The sequence below is a fragment of the Maylandia zebra genome, linkage group LG7 (genome assembly GCF_041146795.1).
Source record: "Maylandia zebra isolate NMK-2024a linkage group LG7, Mzebra_GT3a, whole genome shotgun sequence".
Classification (NCBI taxonomy): domain Eukaryota; kingdom Metazoa; phylum Chordata; class Actinopteri; order Cichliformes; family Cichlidae; genus Maylandia; species Maylandia zebra.
In genome coordinates, this window is record NC_135173.1 from 28,009,736 (window position 1) to 28,028,812 (window position 19,077).

Sequence of the window (19,077 nt, forward strand, 5' to 3'; positions counted from 1 at the left end):
ACCTACAGCCCTTAAAGAGGCACTGGGAACAGGCCAGACTGTGGTAGTATCAGGGTTAGACAGTCCTGATGGGCTGGCCTGTGACTGGTTGGGTAAAAAGCTCTACTGGACGGACTCAGAGACCAATCGCATTGAAGTGGCCAACCTAGATGGAACCTCAAGAAAGGTGTTGTTCTGGATGGACTTGGACCAGCCCAGGGCTATCGCTCTCAACCCTGGCCAGCGGTAACAAAATACATACAGAAATGTGCAAAGATGTGTCTGACACCATTCATTTTTTGTTATTGAATGGATCAGATATTGGGTGGGGTGTAGGCTATGTAAAATATCCTCACAATCAAACCACAGACCAGATTCTACATCAAATTAATAATTGGGTGTAAAACTGATATGGATATCAAAAATCTTTTTTTTTTACATTTTATAACCTAGTTTCTAGTTTCTTGGCTCTACTGATTCTGCTGATTTGATCTCTTATAGCTCATGTTGTCCTCAATGAAACTGGAAAGCTCACTAATTATTATAAATGCCAGTAGAAACACTTCAAAATGTAACTACTGTTGTTGTTACAGGAAAAAAAAAGCTGTACTATTTTTTATGATTATATTGACCTTACAATCAGTGATGATGGAAAATGAGTCTGGCTGGCTGAATGAGTGACAGGGCAAGCTGAACACAGAGATAAACATGTTTAGGGCACTAAGAAATAGCAATTCATCTAAAAAAACAAACCCTAAAAACACTGATACAGTGACAGTGACACAGTTTTTATAATTTTATATCTATATGCTACCACAAATATTCCGAGAGGATGAGGATCATTCTTTAACACACTGGGTTACTGAACAATTGAGCTAAGGGCAACTGAAAATGTTGCTGGAAATGCTGCACATACCCAGATTTAAAAAAAAAAAAAAAAAGACAGGTAGGCAAAGCTTTCTTATCCAAAGAGTAAAGAGTAAAATTGTCAGAAGCCAGTGGGGTCCCAAATGTACACAGAAGGTGTTCTTCGCCTTTGTTCTTTGGCTGTAATGTAAGAAGTCACAGGGTTTCCAACCCAGACAGGTTGTGTCCCATTTAGGAGCTTTATGGTTTGCACTTTACTTTCACTGTTTTAATAGGGTTAAGAACCAAAACCCTTGTACATTAGACATTGAGTTTCAATGGAAATACCTGTATAAATAAAGGTAAAAAAAACCCCCTGCTAAACGGCGCCTTGTACATACAATTAGGTCCTTAAGTGTATGGATAGTGACACTGCTGTTTTGTTTGTTTGTTTTTTGCTTTTGCCTTTAATTCAAGGGGTTAAGAACATTTTTTATGAACTACAGCCATTTTTATACAAAGTTCCCTTTTCAGAGGCTTGTTTTTTATTTTTTTTTTATTTTTTATTATGACTAAAAAAATGAAAAGCTGCCGTGGTCAGTTTTGTTTGCACCTGAGAACGTCAGACGACACATATTATGTTGCAGGTAAATTCAGCCTGACTAGAACAGTGGAGCTGGAAATCACATTTCTTGTTATTGCATTAAATGCATTTGACCTTTTTATGTTTAAATGTGTTTTTCCCTTAAATACACATTTCACAGTAAGAAAAGTTTTTCACCACAGGCTAAAAAACATGTCAATGACAGAAAAAGTTAGATCATCAGTGTGCACAGATAACATTTTTATAGAGCACAAGAACCATGCGGTGTTTCTGTGTTGGAGTTTCAGGCCAATGTTTTTCATTATAAAGAAAATAATCATTGGTGGTGTGAGAAAAGATGAAACTCAAGCAGGTCGATTAAATTCTTAAGAAGCATCTGCATTCACATTACAGTGCCAGTGAAATGTTACTACAGGTGGGGTCATTGAATCTGTAGTATATATACAGTATATATATGGAATCATATTTAAAAAAACATAAAAGACAACATTGAGATGCAAAGACAATATTGTATATATACACATTATTCCCAGATTTCTCATTTCAATTCTTTAGCTACAGTTGCAGGAGTTTAAGAATAGTTTTTGCACAAATGGACTGGCTTTTATAATGCTTTCCTAGTCATACTGACCACTCAGACTTCTTCAGACTGCAAACCACATTTAACCATCAATTCATACGTGCCTTTTAGTTATTATTACACTTTATCTACCTCGCACCCAAGGCCATTTTAGAATAACCACATGACCTAAGATGTATTCCTTTGGAGGGAACCCCACATTGTCTCAGGCAGAACATGCAAACTGCAGATTCAAACCCAGGACCTTGTTGCTGTCAAGCAGCAGCAGTACCAGCCGCTGCGCCACCATACCACCACTGTGAGTAGCATATAGATATCAAGTCAGTATAATAAGAACAATTACTAAAACAGATGAAAAGTACAAATTTAACTTTAGTTACTTAACTTTAATTATCCAGTATTACTATCCAGTATTAGTATTAGTATCTGTGAAAGGGAAACTATACAAAACTTGCACCTTTCCTGAAATTTTTCTTTATGTAACTTAAAATGTAAAACTTTGTTCCATCAGTGGTGGTTTAGATTAAGCAAAATAACTCCAAACCCTGACACTAAAAACATATTTCAAAGATGGGATAAGGTCCTGATGGAGCTCAGGATTTTCCTGTTACCAACAGAAAGTTTATCATTTAAACCAAAAAGTTATATTTGATATCATCCACCAACAAAAACACTTTTCCACAGCCTTCTGGATGACCTGTGTACTACAGGAGACTGGGGAATAGATGCTAATAACCTCTAGCACAGTACTCATTAACTCGTATTACACAGATAAAACATCACATGTTGAGAAGTTGTATAAACGTAAAAACAAAAAACAAACTAATTAACTAAATAAATAAATAAATAAATTTAAAACCCCCCAAAAAAGAACAAAACCATTTTGGTTTTAATGTTATGTGTATGAGTGATATATTTCTTTGCTCTTCCCCTCAGCTACATGTACTGGACAGACTGGGGGGAGGAACCCAGGATCGAGCGTGCTGGCATGGATGGCAGCAACAGGTACGGTAACTACATAAGACTGCACTCAGATCTTCTGTGTTTACAGTAGTATACTAGTTGTAGTTTTACTTTTGTAGTGTGGACTTTTTGTTTAGATGTGTTACAAAAAAGTCACATTAAAATGTTTTTTTTTAAATCTCAATTCTAAGCATCTCTGTCTTGTATCAGGAGAGTAATAGTGAATGAGGACATTTACTGGCCCAACGGTCTCACCATAGACCTGGTGGAACAGAAGTTGTACTGGGCTGATGCCAAACTCAGCTTCATTCATAGAGCCAATCTGGATGGATCAGCAAGGTATGCAGCTTTATGTACATCTGCGTGTGTGTGTGCGTGCGTGTAAAAGACTGTCTTAGAATGAATTCAAACCAAGAGTGTAATGATGTATGCTTTTCCTCCTTCCTTTTCATTCAGTTCAGTATATGGGGATCCATATACTGTAATCCAAAACCAAAAACATTACCGCATACCCTGACTGTTGTTCTGGTCCACTGGTAAAAACTACACTGCAAAGACAATAAGCCAGTATAACCAAATCCCCTTTTGTTGCCTCTTACTGAGTACAACTTTAGAGTGGAATAGAAGCTAGCCCCTCTGCAGGAGACTGGTTTCAAACCAAGCTTGTGCTGTGAGAGGAGCCCAGTTATATCAAGCCAATATCTCTCAACCCCATGCCCTAACCCTGCAGGAATTCAGAGAAAATAGCACTTTGTTGGCAGTAGGAAGGAAAAACTCCCTTTTCACAGGTCGCAGCAGACGGCTGCTCCTCCCTGGGCCTCGTTCTGCAACTTGTTGGGCGAGGAGAGGCAGACAGGACAGATGCACTACACGCATTAGGGGTTAAATTACAATGTACATGGTAGAAGATAGAAGGACGTTTGAAATACTATAAGTACGCTAATGGTATGTAATATATTGTCATAAACTGAATTTTTAATGTTTCTTTCCAGCTGTCTTATCTACATAAAATGCATAAAGAGGTGCAGGAAACAAAGAAAGTACTGCAACTTTTAATGACAGCAGTGTGCTGCAGCATGATGACTCTCACTTAGAGCAGACATGAAAGCTAATTCAAATAAATTAGATGAACATCACCAATATTTTTTTTTCAGTGTATCTTGCCAAAATTAGAAGATCAATGTTTGAGGATGTCTTAAACATATACATTCCCTGTCTGTCTTATCACTGGTATTTATTGATTCTTTGTACCAAGGTATCAGTATTGAATTGGAAATAGAAAACCCTAGCTCAGTGTAGCACTGATTTGAAGCACTATTGACATTTTATGTGAGAACAATATTTGTCACCGTACAAGAGAGATGAGATTTACTGATGTCTTACTTCATATAGTTCTTTCAGTTGTCAACAGTCACCTATTATGACAGTATCTCTTTAATTAAGGCAGAAATAAAACATGATTTTCAAAATTCTTAATCAGGATCAAGAATAAAAACATCAATGATCAGCAAATAACGCTTTGAGTTTTCACTGGGAACAGAAAAATGGAGGTGGGAAGTGAAAAATAGCTGCACAGACCGAATAAAAAAATAGATGGAATAGTCCAAGACAAACAGAGCTGTGGTGTGCATTCCCCAGTCAAAACACACACACACACACACACACACACACACACACACACACACACACACACACACACACACACTGCATTTTGCTCACAGCTCAGGATTTTCTTTTGTTTCTTTTTCCTTCTATTGGCCTTTTTTCTCCACATATGTTCTTTAACTCTTTTTCTCTTTTTGTTTCCATCCAAAAAACGAATGTACCAAATAGTGCAGAGTAAAGCACATATAACTGATAGTTACTATATTATATTACTGATAGTTAGTTAGCCCACCAACATTCAGTCCATCTGTAAAAGATTTCCAGTTACTGACCTTTTAAACATAGTTAATGGAATTCGACCAGATGTACCAGAGACTGGGAAAATGAGGACTGGAAAAAACAAGGAGAAGGAACTAGACAAACAGACATACTTTCTTTAAGAGAAACAGAAAAAGTGCTCATCTTAATTTCCTGGTTTGATAAAATCCTGGCCATCCCTGAACATAGATCCCGGATTTTTGTGTGTCACAGGATTTACCAGCACTGCTTTGGATTGATGATGTTTCTGTCTAGAACAAGCCAAGTCACACAGGCCTTTTACTTGTAGTAACTGTAGAACTTGTAGTAATTATCAGTGGATAATGTTTGTCTGCAAATCAATATCTGCTCTCGCCCTCAATTACATACAAAAGCTGGACAAAGCTTTGAAATCTGGAGTTAGTTACATTTTTCCTGTTTCCTAATGCACACACACACAAACACACTCAGGCATGTAACTAAGAATGATGACTGGTTACAGCCAGTTCTTTGTGTTTTCTTTATATTTTTCTTTACATGATTGTGTTTCAGAAATGAAACATTTATTCCTTATCAGTGATTCCTCAAACACTTCTCCAATCTTAGTTTTATGTAGTTTTTTTATATTAACGATGGAGAGAGTGAGTGAGGTTGTACCTGAATGTGGTTTAGATATTTATGTTCTAAAGAGGACAGTTTCATTCCTACGTTGCCTCCATTGAACCAAAATTTCATTTGTACACAAGAGTTTGCAGTTCTAAGAATCCTTTTCTTGTCTGTGGTGTTGAAAATGGTTTGGCTGAGCATTTATATGATTTGAGAAATATAATCCTGTGAGTCACTGGTAAGATCGGTTAAAGTGTTAATGGAAGTGCAGATAAATTTGCAAACATGAATGCTAACACAAATGTTGATTTTTAAGTACATTATAGAGCAAACAAAAAAACCCGATAAATCACGTTGTTTATATTTATTCATTAATTCCCTGTATCAGCATTTCAAAATGCATTTTTAATGACATGAGTAAACATAAATTAATAAGCTTTCATTTCATCCTGCAGGGAAACGGTGGTGGAAGGCACCCTGACCCATCCTTTTGCCCTAACGTTGTCTGAGGAGACATTATACTGGACCGACTGGCAGACTCGTTCCATCCACGCCTGTAGCAAACACAGTGGAGACAAAACCAGAGAGATCCTCAGTGGGATTTACTCTCCCATGGACATACAGGTTCTGGAGCCCTACCGCCAACCAGACAGTACGTGTTTCACTGTTTTACATTTGTGTTTGTAGATTAGGTTTGTAGCTGGATAATTCTGGCCAACTTTGATCTACTTTCTGGTAATTATTTAATGATCTCTCTGCTTATTCTCACCCCAACGTGTATTTTTGTTGCAGTCCAGACACCATGTAGTATCGATAATGGAGGCTGCAGTCACCTCTGCTTACTCTCTCCAGTTGAGCCTTTCTATAGCTGTGCCTGCCCCACTGGCGTGCAGCTTAAACCAGACAGAAAGACATGCAAACCAGGTATGGATCATTTACATTACTATAACCTCAGAATAAACCAAACCTTGTCTTCCCCTGTCCATGTGTCAAAGTGTCCTTGGGTAAAATACTGAACCCCAAGTTACCCCCAATGTGTCCACTAGAGAGAGAGAGCGAAAGAATGGACGTGTAGTTAAAAGTGCTTAGGTACGGATAAAAACATGTGTTTTTAGTGCTCAAATTGAGTAGAAATGGGCTAGTCTACTTACCATTTGTTTTAAAGGAATGGCTCTATTCCTTCAGTTTTAGTTTTTAAGTTTAGTTTCTGTACTGGGTCTGTTTGTCCATTTTCTCTGCTCTTTGGCATTCTTTATTTTTGTTTGGGGTGTTTGCATGTCACAGGGGAACCAGGGGGTAGGGTAGGCTGCATTTTTTAAAATCAAAAATCCATTCCATTGTTGGTCTGCATTTAGCTGTTTAGCACAGATAAATCCAGTAATTTATTGTGAAAAACTCAGTATGCGTGCCGTGCACAAATAAAAAATAACGTTTTTTGGTTTTTTTTGCAATGGTAGTTATCAATAATAGTTGCTTCAGGATAGATATATTATTATATTGTGACTCCAACACTCAAACAGTTTCCTATTGCAGGAACATTGTGCCAATGGGGAAGGATTCCCTTTTAAAAAGTAGAGACCTTTGGCAGAGCCAGGCTCAGAGGGGAAAGAGAAGAGGGAAAAAATTAAAGCATAGAGAGCTAAGGACAAAACACAAACTACTGGAGAGAGTAGACAAAATGTATAAATATATAAATAAAATTAATTCCATTGAACTGAAAAATGATGTATTGTGTTCTGTAACATAACTGTGGACTTTTCTGGTATTTCAGGTACATGAGTAAGTTATTGCCTAAAAAGGGTTTAAATGTTGCTCATGAGAAATTAGCATATGTGGAGGAGTAATGTCATATTAATGAAGTTCTAGATAAAAGTTATAAAAAATAAAGTTAATCAGAATCTGTGACATAGCAAGCTGTCTGTAAGTCTGCGAAATGTAGTAAAAAGCTCAGAGAATGGTAGCAATGCTAGCAAACCGTTTAAATAAAAACTTAATGCCATGATCAGCAACACCATGAAATTTTACTGAGTGGACAACAACAAACGACTTCTTTAATAAATACGTGATTGTTTTGAATATGTTACCACAAATGAAGGGCAATTAATATATAGTGAGTATAAATTATATAATCATTAATTACATCTTCATATCTGTGCTAATCATATTCAGTCTAGAGCAGGGGTCACCAACACGGTGCCCGCGGGCACCAGGTCGCCCGCAAGGACCACATGAGTCGCCCGCGGGCCTGTTCTAAAAATAGCTCACCATAACAACTTACCAGTAAGCTGCATCTATTTTTATTTTTTCTTGCTATTTTTTTTTAATCACAATTGCATTGGTGTTAATTTGTTAGAGATAATATATTAAAAAAAAAGAAAAAGAAAAGAAAAGAAAAAAAGAAGGAAGAAAAAGAGAAAAAAAAGAGATAATATATAAAAAAAAAGTTTATTATTAAATATTAGATCATGATCTAATATTTAGTGCTAGCTGGTCTCCACGGAAACAGTTGCCGTGAAGACCAGCAAAGGCAAAGGTGAGGAGATGAGGAAAATATGGCGGAAAAAAGGAAGAAAACATATAATTTTCACAGTGAATGGGAGGAAGAGTTCTTTTTTACCACTGTGAAAGATTCATGCGTGTGTCTCATTTGCGGGGCAACTGTGGCAACGGCAAAGCGGCACAACGTGGAGAGACATTTCCGAACGTGTCACACAAGCTACCATGCTAACTACCCAAAGGGCAGCACACTGCGAGTGGAAAAGGCCCGCGAATTAAAGGCAGGTTTGAGCAAACAGCAGTCTTTTTTCACGAGACCAGTGAAAAACTCTCAAAAAGCAACCGAAGCCTCATTTAGAGCTACACATTTCATGATTAAGAAAAAGAAGGCATTTTTAGACGGGGAGGTTTTCAAAGAAGCAATGATGATAATTGCAAAAACTGTGCTTAAAGACGAGAAATATGGAAACGATGTAATCTCCACTCTCTCTGATGTCCAGCTGGGGGCAACTACAATTGTTAGAAGAGTGTCGGCTATGTCCGGGAACTTGGCCAATCAGTTGGATCAGGATCTGGCAAAGTGCAGTTGGTTTAGCATCCAGTGTGACGAGTCCGTGGACAGTAGCAGTACAGCACAGCTGATGGTCTTTATCCGGATGGTATTTGATGGTTTCTCCACAAAAGAAGAACTTCTGACACTACTGCCGCTAAAGACAACTACGAAGGGAGTTGACATCTATAACGCGGTGAAGGAGTTTTTCGCGAAGAAAAAGGTACCGTTGGAAAAGCTGGTATCAGTGACTACCGACGGGGCTCCTGCTATGATCGGCCGACATACGGGATTCATCGCTCACTGTAAAGGTGACACAGAGTTCCCAAACTTCATGCATTACCACTGCATCATTCACCAGCAGGCGTTATGCGCAAAGGTGATCGGCTTCGAGCACGTCATGACTCCCGTCGTGAAGATCATAAACAGCATCCGCTCCAGAGCTAAACAGCACAGAACATTCAAGGTGCTATTGGAGGAGCTGTCAGCTGAATATGGTGACCTGCTACTACATACGGAAATCCGATGGCTCAGCAGGGGACGGATTTTGCTTCGTTTTTTGTCACTTTTGGGTGAAATCCAGGAGTTCATGCAATCCAAAGGGGAAGACACATCTCTGCTGGAGGACACTGAGTGGACACTTGACCTTGCGTTTTTAACAGACATTACTGGGAAACTGAACCATTTGAACTGTGAGCTGCAAGGCAAAGGTAAGACTGTTGCTGACATGATAAGTTCTTTAAATGGATTTAAAGCCCAGATGAGCATCTTCTCTGTGCATTTACAGAGAAAAAAGGTGCTGCACTTTCTTTCTGTGCAGATGGTGCTGAAAGACAATGCTTCTGCATCTGAGACTTTTGCCAAAGTTGCAGAAAAGTACACTCAAGTCATAAACTGACTTGGTCAAGAGTTTGAGAACAGGTTTTGTGACCTTGATCAGCTTGAGCCATGCATCTCATTCGTTTCCAATCCTTTCATGAATGTGGACACAACATGCATTGCTGAGCAACTAAGTTCAATGTTCAGCTTGGATGCTGGACAGGTGGAAATCGAAATTGTAACATTGCAAAATGACGTCCTCCTCAAAGCCTATCAGGGTGCACCAAACTTTTGGTGCCTTGTTGACACAGAAAAGTACAGTGGTGTTTGCACAGCAGCTATGAAGTTTGCCAGCCTGTTTGGTTCAACCTATCTTTGTGAATCAGCCTTTTCTGACATGAACTTCATCAAGAACAAACACAGAACACGCCTCTCCGATGCACATCTGCAAGACTCACTCAGAGTTGCAGTGTCAAGTTATACCCCAGATTACAACACACTGGTGAACAGCATGCAATGCCAGGTTTCCCACTAACAGACAAAGAAAGCCATATTAGATGTTCTCAGTGGCAATTTGCTTTAAAATGCTGCCAATTTGGTGAAAAGTTCTGTAAAATTTGAAAGTTGATTTTTTGTATGTTACATACATACAAAAATAATGTATGTCACAGTGCATGATTTGTTAAAATTTGTTAGTGGTAAGTGAAAATGTTGTAGAAGTGATCACTTCAAAATGTAAATACTTGCAGAGATATATAGAAATAAAGCATTGCATATTGATATTTATGTTTCCTACCTTGTTTCCTACTTGCATTCAGTGTTGGGAAGGTTACTTTTAAAATGTATTCCGTTACAGAATACAGAATACATGCCCCAAAATGTATTCTGTAACGTATTCCGTTACGTTACTCAATGAGAGTAACGTATTCTGAATACTTTGGATTACTTAATATATGATCGTGCTTTTTACAACAACGTGAATGTACTATTGCTGTGTGATTTATTACTGTTACTGAAGGTCCGCGACTCCGAACTGTAGTAAAGGGACCTCTGACTAATACGGCGGGGTCCCTGTCGGCTCGTAGCCGAAAAATAGCTTTACTTTGTTGTGTGGGTCAACTTTTCTTGCGAGAGACAGAGAGAGGCGTTGAAAGACTGCTCCAACGGAACTTATTGTTTTCGGAGGAAAACACGAACACGGTGTACAGTCGAGTCTTAATAGCTTACTTACAACTGGGCTCGTCAGGCACTCTTCTTGGCTGCAGTGGTTATTATTATATTTACATGCTTCCAGCTCCCGTTTTTCCTCGACGGCAACTCGTACCTTTCCACTCGCCTTTTTCTCCCTCCTCGCGCTCACAGACACATAACGTGTATGGCAGTGCATTCTCCCTGCAACACGGACTATACTGCCCATGATGCTACATTCTTTAGAGCTATGCTTGTAGCATTCTGCCTGTTAGCTTAGCACAACAACGAAAAGGCGCTCTCTCACCCAGGAAACACACAGTCGCAGAGAGAGAGAGCGTCGCCCTGTAACCATGGCAACCGTAACGCTGCCGCCTGGAACGAAAGAACGTAGCTGTCAAACAAAACCCAAACAGTCCTGACCCGCGACAAAATGAAACAGGAAAGTACCGCAGTGTAATCCATTTATTTCAACAAAGTAACTGTATTCTGAATACCACCTTTTTAAACGGTAACTGTAACGGAATACAGTTACTCATATTTTGTATTCTAAATACGTAACGGCGGTACATGTATTCCGTTACTCCCCAACACTGCTTGCATTCTTTATAATTATGGTGAAAAATAATTAACATAATTAGTGTCCGTACATAGATGAATATCATTAATTATTAATGATAACACATAATTAAGTTAAACTGAGGAAATTTGTCATTTGAGAAGTGTGTGTCAAACTGGTAGCCCTTCACATTAATCGGTACCCAAGAAGTAGCTCTCACTTTCAAAAAGGTTGGTGACCCCTGGTCTAGAGTAACCCAGTTCTATTTGTAGTTTCCTAGAATAATTAGTGTGTACTCTTGCCGACCCCATTTACCACTGCGTTTGGTGTGTGAAAAGTGATGCAGAGTGGGGAGCATCAGCTAGAAAACAAGTAAAATGACCAGTAAAATGAACCCTGTAGTTTAACAGTTAGCTGACCGGCCACCATGCTGATTCCCATGAGGCTAAAACAATAGAGCTTTATTCTATAATAGCACAACACTGTATTAGAGTTTTCTGTGTCTGTTAGGCTGTGTTATGGGAATGTATTAAATTTGAATGAAGCATGCCAACCAATCACTTAGCCACTGTTGACAATAAAAACAACAATGCCCTATTGTGTCAGGCTGCAGTTTGTGTGTCTGTGGGTGTGTGTGTGTGTGTGTGTCTTTGTGTTTTTGTGTGTGCTTCTAATTTGTTTTGCTTGGCTGGTTAAATTGAAGGCGTTTGTTATTGCGCTGCCTGTAGAGTGTGTGTGTGTGTGTGTGTGTGTGTGTGTGTGTGTGTGTGTGTGTGTGTGTGTGTAAGACTGTTTGTTAGGGGTCTTTAAGTGTCTCAAAATGAAGTCAAGCGAAGAGAAGAGTGGAATCACAGATGCTGTCCCTCCTTTCTCTTCATTCTCTTCCTTTATTTATCCCGCCTTGCCTCAGACATTTAAGTAACGATGAATAACTCTCATTGTAAAATCTGATTGGTGCCAAGGCTGAGAGATGCCAGATTTTGGCTGGTTGTGCAGCTGAAAGAACACAGATTAAAGCTTTTGCTGACACGTTGGAGAAGTGTGTTTTATATGAGCTTATATTTAGGCTGACATTTGGAGGCCTCGAAAATGAGATTTTACTTCTTAGAGATTTATCCAGATAGAGTAAAATTCAGCGTGGTGTGTATTTTGTAACGTTCAGTTACATATCTTTATTGTCTGTAGGTTTTGTAATTTATTTTACAGACGTGCTGTACAGTAACTGTTTTGTCTTATGATTTGAGTGAATTGATTTGAAAGATAAATCAAGTAGGAACATAGAAAGAAACACTTTTAACTTTTTATAATCCGAGCACCTCAGAATCAGACGTGTAAGACACAAAGAAAAATAGTTAATTGTCTCCCATGAGGTGAGTTTGGCTCCTGTTAAATCAATCAACAGCCAAGCACAGTGGAGAATCCCCCAGGATAGCAGAGCCCTTTGTTTCCAGACTGGTTGGAGTAAGGAGGAGGCAAGAAAACTGATAATAGTGCAAGCTTGGCTCAGGCTTGAAATCTTTTTTGACAACAGACAGATTTATATTGGGCTGTGGGCTTTGGCTCCAACCCAGATACCAAATACTCCAACTTTTGTTGGTTTGTTGGATGGCTTCTTGATATAAATGTTTAAATAACGGAGGCTTTGGCAAATGTTAGATTTTCCAGATAGGACAGAAATGTCTGATGGGTATTTGTGCATAATAACTATGACTAAACAGCAGATTAGTCCTACATATGCAGGATAGAAGCCTCAAGCTTAATGCCATCTCATTGTCTTAAGATACAACTACAGCTAATATTATTAACAATATTAAACATATGTTTTTTGGATTGGGGGGGTAGGAGTTGAATTTTAAAAGTTCTTTGAATCCATTTATAAAAAGCAAAATTCTGGTATCAATTTCCTTCAAGAGTCATCTTATTTGATGTCAGCGGTTATTGTGGTAGTTTTCAATGAAACAGTGTGTAGTGTCCAAGTTAGAAGGCAGTACATAACATGCTACACAAATGACTTGAACTGGGATTTTTGCCATTGTGCTGCTTTGTCCTTGTGCATGGGCGACATGCAAGAATGTTTTGGGTTTGAACCCTGGCTGGGACTTTTTTATGCCGTTTGCATTTTCTCCCTATGGTTGCATGGGTTTACTTCAGGTACGCCGTTTATTTCAGGTTCAGCTTCCTCACACAGTCCAAAGACATACATGTTAGGTTAATTGAGGATTCTTTATTAGCCGTGGATATGAAGTAGATGGAGTGCTTATAGTATATAGAATACATTGCATTATTTCTATAATGTAATAATAAATTACTAATTACTTATTAATAACTGTCTGTCTTGTTTAGGAGCAGAGCAAGTTCTGTTGCTGGCTCGACGGACGGACCTTAGGAGGATCTCACTGGACCTGCCAGATTTCACAGACATAGTACTGCAGGTAAAAAGACATAGGAAGATTGACTGCTCCTGAATTACCTGAGCTAGGGTTCCTGAGGGTCATTGCTGTTCCTCTAATTATGCAGGTTGATAACATTCGCCATGCCATAGCTATAGATTATGACCCAGTTGAAGGTTATGTCTATTGGACGGATGATGAGGTTCGGGCCATTCGACGATCCAGCATTGATGGGAGTAATGCCACGATGTTGGTTACCACGGAGATCAACCACCCAGATGGCATTGCTGTAGATTGGGTTGCCAGAAACCTGTACTGGACTGACACGGGCACTGATCGGATTGAGGTATATCTGATTTGTTACATTAGAGATTTTATTAGATTTTTCAAAATTCACTATGTAAAACTCTAAGTACAGTTTACTCTTAGGCTGCATGGTTTATATTAAAAAGAATTGAACACAAAAGTCTAACTGGGTCACTTGTAATGCCTGTCTGCATACTTTTGGATCTGTGTGAACCGATTACCAATCAGACTTTTGAAGTTTATGCCTGTGCAATTGACAAGACAGCTTCTGGTGATTATTACTCAAAAAGAAAAGACTATGAAATTTTAAACATATATGCAAACAAACCGTTTGAATAAATCTAAAAAATATGTTGCATTGTCGTGTTACATTTTTACATTGGAATGTTATGTGGTGTTGCAGGTTACCAGGCTAAATGGAACCTCTCGGAAAATTTTGATTTCTGAGAACTTGGAAGAACCCAGAGCCATTGTTCTGGACCCTGTTAATGGGTGAGTACTTCAGTTGGCTCTCCCACCTGAACACAGCTGTCATCCGACATACAAAAGTCGTCTTATCCATATATTAATCCAAATTCATGAGAGTTTATAACATGCAAATCAAAATGCAGTCCCAAGTGTTCCAAGTTGGGAAATATTGATTTTGATGTTGAAAAAAGCATATGGCCTAACAAAGAAAGAAAGAAAAAAAATGTTTTATATCATAACATTAGATTTTACAAATAATTGTCTACCGTGAGGAATGTGAAATTTCTTTTGCAAGCTTCAAAAAGAATACCTGCCTAATCTAATATTCTCCTGTCAGTGGAACTAAAATGTTTTTTTGTCTCTTGTTTATTACAGTTACATGTACTGGACTGACTGGGGTGAGCATCCGAAGATTGAGCGAGCCAATCTGGATGGAACAGCCCGGCTGGTCTTGGTCAATAGCTCTCTGGGCTGGCCCAATGGACTGGCTATAGACTATACAGCAGGAAAACTTTACTGGGGAGATGCCAAAACGGATAAGATAGAGGTACGTTCAACAGTTGTCTTTTTCCAGATGAGTGTCAAATGAAAGTAAAATTTCTAGCCTTTACAGAATTTTTGTTCTACTCCTTGTCAGTTTAATTTCAATTCAGTTCAGTTTTTTATATAGTGCCAAATCACGACAACAGTCACCTCAAGGTGCTGTATTTTGTAAGGTAAAGACTCCAACAATACAGAGAAAACCCCAACAATGAAACAAGAAATATAACAGTGTAACAAAGCAGTCCTACATATTTTTTTAATATGCACTTTGAAGAACATATCCAGTTCCAAGATTCCTCATAGTGTCACTGGAGGCATTGCCATCCAGAGTAAGTATCTGGTTGGACTGTCCTGATCAGATCAGAAAAGTGCTTTAACCTCCTAAGACCCGAACTCTTTCACGACATGCATTTTTAATTTCTCTTTGATATTTGGATATATTGGGGCCCGATGAATGTAAAAACAAAGAATTACCAGATTTTTTTTTAACCTTATTTTTGTTTTTAAGAAAAATAAGAGCCGCATATGAGGATATTTGTTTAAACGTTTGATAGAACAGGAGCAGTATAATGTCCTCGTAAGTGATATCAGGCCCATGTAGAGCAAAATTGAGTATTTTAGTCTAAATAATCCAAAATGTGATGTCCACATATGTGGACGCCAGGTCCTAGAAGGTTAAAGGTTTCACCATTCTTTTACACTTTAACTGTTTTAACTGATTATGGATTGCACCTCAGGCATGTGTGTGTATATGTACTCCTGTTGTGAAAAGATAAAAAGTGTTTCTACACTGTGGAGCAAGAATCAAGTCCCCATAATGCAACCAGCAAATTTTAGTGTGATGACCACAAGAGGGTTGAATAGTAGTTCTGCTTATCAGGAGATTAATATCATAGCATGTAAGCTCCTCTGAAGTGTTGGAAACATAACTGTTAGCGGTTGTAGCAAGCCTACCAAACAGCTGAAAGCCTAACAGCACATAGCCTTTTAGCTTCTAAAAGAGAGAACGACAAAAGGCCTCGGCTAAGTGAAGAACTTCTCTAAGAACACTGGAGGAATGCTCTCACTCCCTCAGGTTCCCTCTCTTTGCTTCTCTTCTTTGCCCCCACCCCCACCCATGCCCCTCCTCTGTCTTAGTGTTTTCAACTCTTTTTGTTGAAGAAATCTGACTCCCCCTTCGCCTCCTTCTTTGTGGAAAAAACCCCTCTGAAGTTACCGCGCTGGCCCCCTCCTTTTGAAACGAGCATGTGTTCATGTGAGAAAGCGTTGACTGATGTGTTGCTTTCTCAGCACACATACATAAAACGGCTGCTTTGTTGTGATTATGCAGATTGACTGTGCGTAGCGCCATTCAGCCACTCTGTTGAGCCATATGGTTACTACTTGTGGATATGTGTGCCTGTGTTTTTTTTTGTGTGTGTGAGTGAATGATGTGGGACTCAGAAAATGGGGAGGTGTATATAGTGGAATTTCCCCTGCTTAAGGCCCTGCGCGTTTTTTTTTGGTTTTTTTTGAGTAACAAGTCTAGTGTCACTGCTTCATGCTGTATAGAATGAGAGAATGTCAGGGGTGTTACAGCCGGTCAAATAAGGATTGAACACGTCACCAATTTTCTAAGTCGATATATTTGTAAAAGCGCTACTGACATGAAATTCTCAGCAGATGTTGATCGCAATCCATCCAATCCATACATGCAAAGAAATCAAATGATAAATTATGTGTAATGATGAGAAATGACACAGGGAAAAATTATTCAACACACTTAATGAAATTTATTTAAACACCGTACAAAAGGCTTTGTTGGTGATGACAGCTTTAGAACGCCTCCGCACAGCCTAAACAGCCCCACACCATGATGTTCCCACCTCCAAACTTCACTGTTGATGTGGTGGTTTTGGGGTGACGTGCAGTGCCTTTTGACCTTTGACCTCCAAACACGGTGTGTTTTATGGCATCCAAAGAGTTCAGTTTTGGTCTCATCTGACCAAACTTCTCCCAGTATTTCACAGGCTTGTCTAAATGTTGTCTGCAAACTTTAAACATGATGCAACATGCTTTGGATTCTTGGATGGTGAGCGTGCATATAGGCCATGGCTCTTGAGTGCATTACTTATTGTTTTCTCTGAAACAATTGTACTTGCTGATTCCAGGTCATTCTGTAGCTCTCTACAAGTGCTCCTTGGCTCTTGGATAGCTTCTCGTAATTTTTTTCACTGCTCTGTCGGAGAACCTGGTTGTGATCGGTTTGTGGTAAAATGATCTTTCCACTTTCTGATTTTGGCCCCAGCAGTGCTCACTGTAACCTTCAGAAATTCTTGTGTGTCAAGTGCCATCTGTATGTTTTGCAACAATAAGGTTGTATTTCTTGTGTGACACACATGACACATTTTTACAGGCCATTAGTTGGGACTGAACCAGCTGATATTAATTTGCACAAATGGCAGGATTTCTAATTACTGATGGATTTCAGCTGGTGTCATGACTTTCTCTGCTTTTTTGCACCTTTGTTTCTTCGTGTGTTCAATACTTTTCCCTGAGTCATTTTTTCATTATTACAAACAACTTAATTTATGGACATCTATGGTTTGGTTTCTTTGCATGTGTGGATTGGGTTGTAACCAACATCTGGTGAAAAGTAATGTCAATAGCACCTTTAGAAATATATTTACTTAGAAAATTGTTGACATGGTCAGTACTTATTTAACCTGCTGTATATGTGCCAAATCTCTCTGGGCTGGCCAAATGGACTGGCTATAGACTAAGCAACAGGAAAACTTTATAGGGGGAATGCCAAAATGGATAGGATAGATCTATCAGCAGTCTATATATTTCCCGATGAGTGACAAGTTAAAGCAAATTTTTAGCCTTTGTGGAATTTCTGTATGCCTCCCATCTGCTGGTGTGCAACAGGTCTAACATGTTGTTGTAGTTGTTTCCCCCCCAGATGTGTGCATAAAGTGTTAGAATAGATAGAGACATGGTACATCACGCTTTCCAGTGAGGGCATCATATTGAACTAGGGCTGCCACAAACGATTATTTTGATAGTCGACTAGTCACCGATTATTTTTGCGATTAGTCGACTAATCAGATCATCATCCATTGGACGTACAGCTTATTGCACCAGCAGCATCTGCTCTTATATAACTATCATTAGCTTACAGCTTGAAGTGTTTGTGCTAACTAAAAATAAAGACAAGATGGTAGTTTATTAATTTTTAATGAAATTTGCAGATTGTTTCGGTGAAGTTTAATAAACTCCTTGCTTTCTAAAATATAACAGGACACCGGAGTATATTCTCCAGAGTCTCACACTTCTGATAATCAGCTGTCTGCTTGACAGTTTTAGCTGTGCAAAAACTATAACTTTAATCTCAGCCAAACCGATTTACTCAGGAACAAATAAAATGCTGAAAAAAGCCAAACAATAACATTTAAGTTATCTAAGTGACTTATATATATGTTTAACCTGACTAGCGAAAGACGGCGGTGGGTTTGAAAACGATTTGCTGGGAGTCCGGTGTTCTCACGGCTCTAGTTAGCCTTGCCCCCGCCTAGCTAACGAGCTAGTGGGTAACAGACGTCTCCGAAAACGTCGGAGCGCTTTTGAAAATATGTGGTGTCTTGATAAACTGAGCAGATATTTGAGGTTTACACAGCTACATTCTCGCCTGAAAATATGTTAAACGTTTATTTTGTGACCCAGAAAGAATAATAAGAGTAAAGTTAAAACTAACTAGCTGCCGCCATTGTTGACAACTGCGCTGGGCTGCGCTATGAATTCTGGGACACAGCTTCTTCTTCTTCGGGGTTTAACGGCAGCTGGCATCCTTGGACATGCAGTGCTGCCATCTTCTGTTTCAGTCCGTTATTACACTCTTAAATCCTACTACTCATTCCTGCGTCCTTTGTGATCTTACAAAGCTTCAAACGATGCGTCGACGATTTTAATAGTCGACATAATCGTGACTAGTCAACTAATCGTGGCAGCCCTATATTGAACATCTGACTGATAAATATTCTTATGTATTCCTGTCAAAGTCTTTATAATCTGGTTTTCTTATGTGTGTAGTTCAGTGTAGTGGAACTTCTAATAGCTAGATATATGCCAAAAGTTGGAATGAAAAGCTTTGGAATAAGACAGTATACGGATCGTATAAGTAAAGATTATTTTACCAGACTAAAGAAATTAAGGCTTAAAACTAGAGTGAAGTCAAATGTGCTCATCTCTACTATGTTGGGGGGAAAAATCAGATCATACCAATCAGAAAACGTTAGA

At 38.9% G+C, this 19,077-nt stretch overlaps 1 protein-coding gene across 1 annotated transcript in view; it reads left to right on the top strand.

The window, feature by feature from the left end:
• lrp5 (low density lipoprotein receptor-related protein 5) overlaps nucleotides 1-19,077 on the top strand; it is a 54,602-nt gene that overhangs the window by 16,783 nt on the left and 18,742 nt on the right. The window contains exons 3-11 of the mRNA XM_004556224.2: nucleotides 9-225; nucleotides 2,946-3,014; nucleotides 3,183-3,311; nucleotides 5,936-6,132; nucleotides 6,273-6,404; nucleotides 13,436-13,524; nucleotides 13,610-13,828; nucleotides 14,192-14,280; nucleotides 14,632-14,803. Of these exons, the coding sequence (XP_004556281.1) occupies nucleotides 9-225; nucleotides 2,946-3,014; nucleotides 3,183-3,311; nucleotides 5,936-6,132; nucleotides 6,273-6,404; nucleotides 13,436-13,524; nucleotides 13,610-13,828; nucleotides 14,192-14,280; nucleotides 14,632-14,803 (1,313 nt within the window). The remainder of the gene's footprint in view (nucleotides 1-8; nucleotides 226-2,945; nucleotides 3,015-3,182; nucleotides 3,312-5,935; nucleotides 6,133-6,272; nucleotides 6,405-13,435; nucleotides 13,525-13,609; nucleotides 13,829-14,191; nucleotides 14,281-14,631; nucleotides 14,804-19,077) is intronic.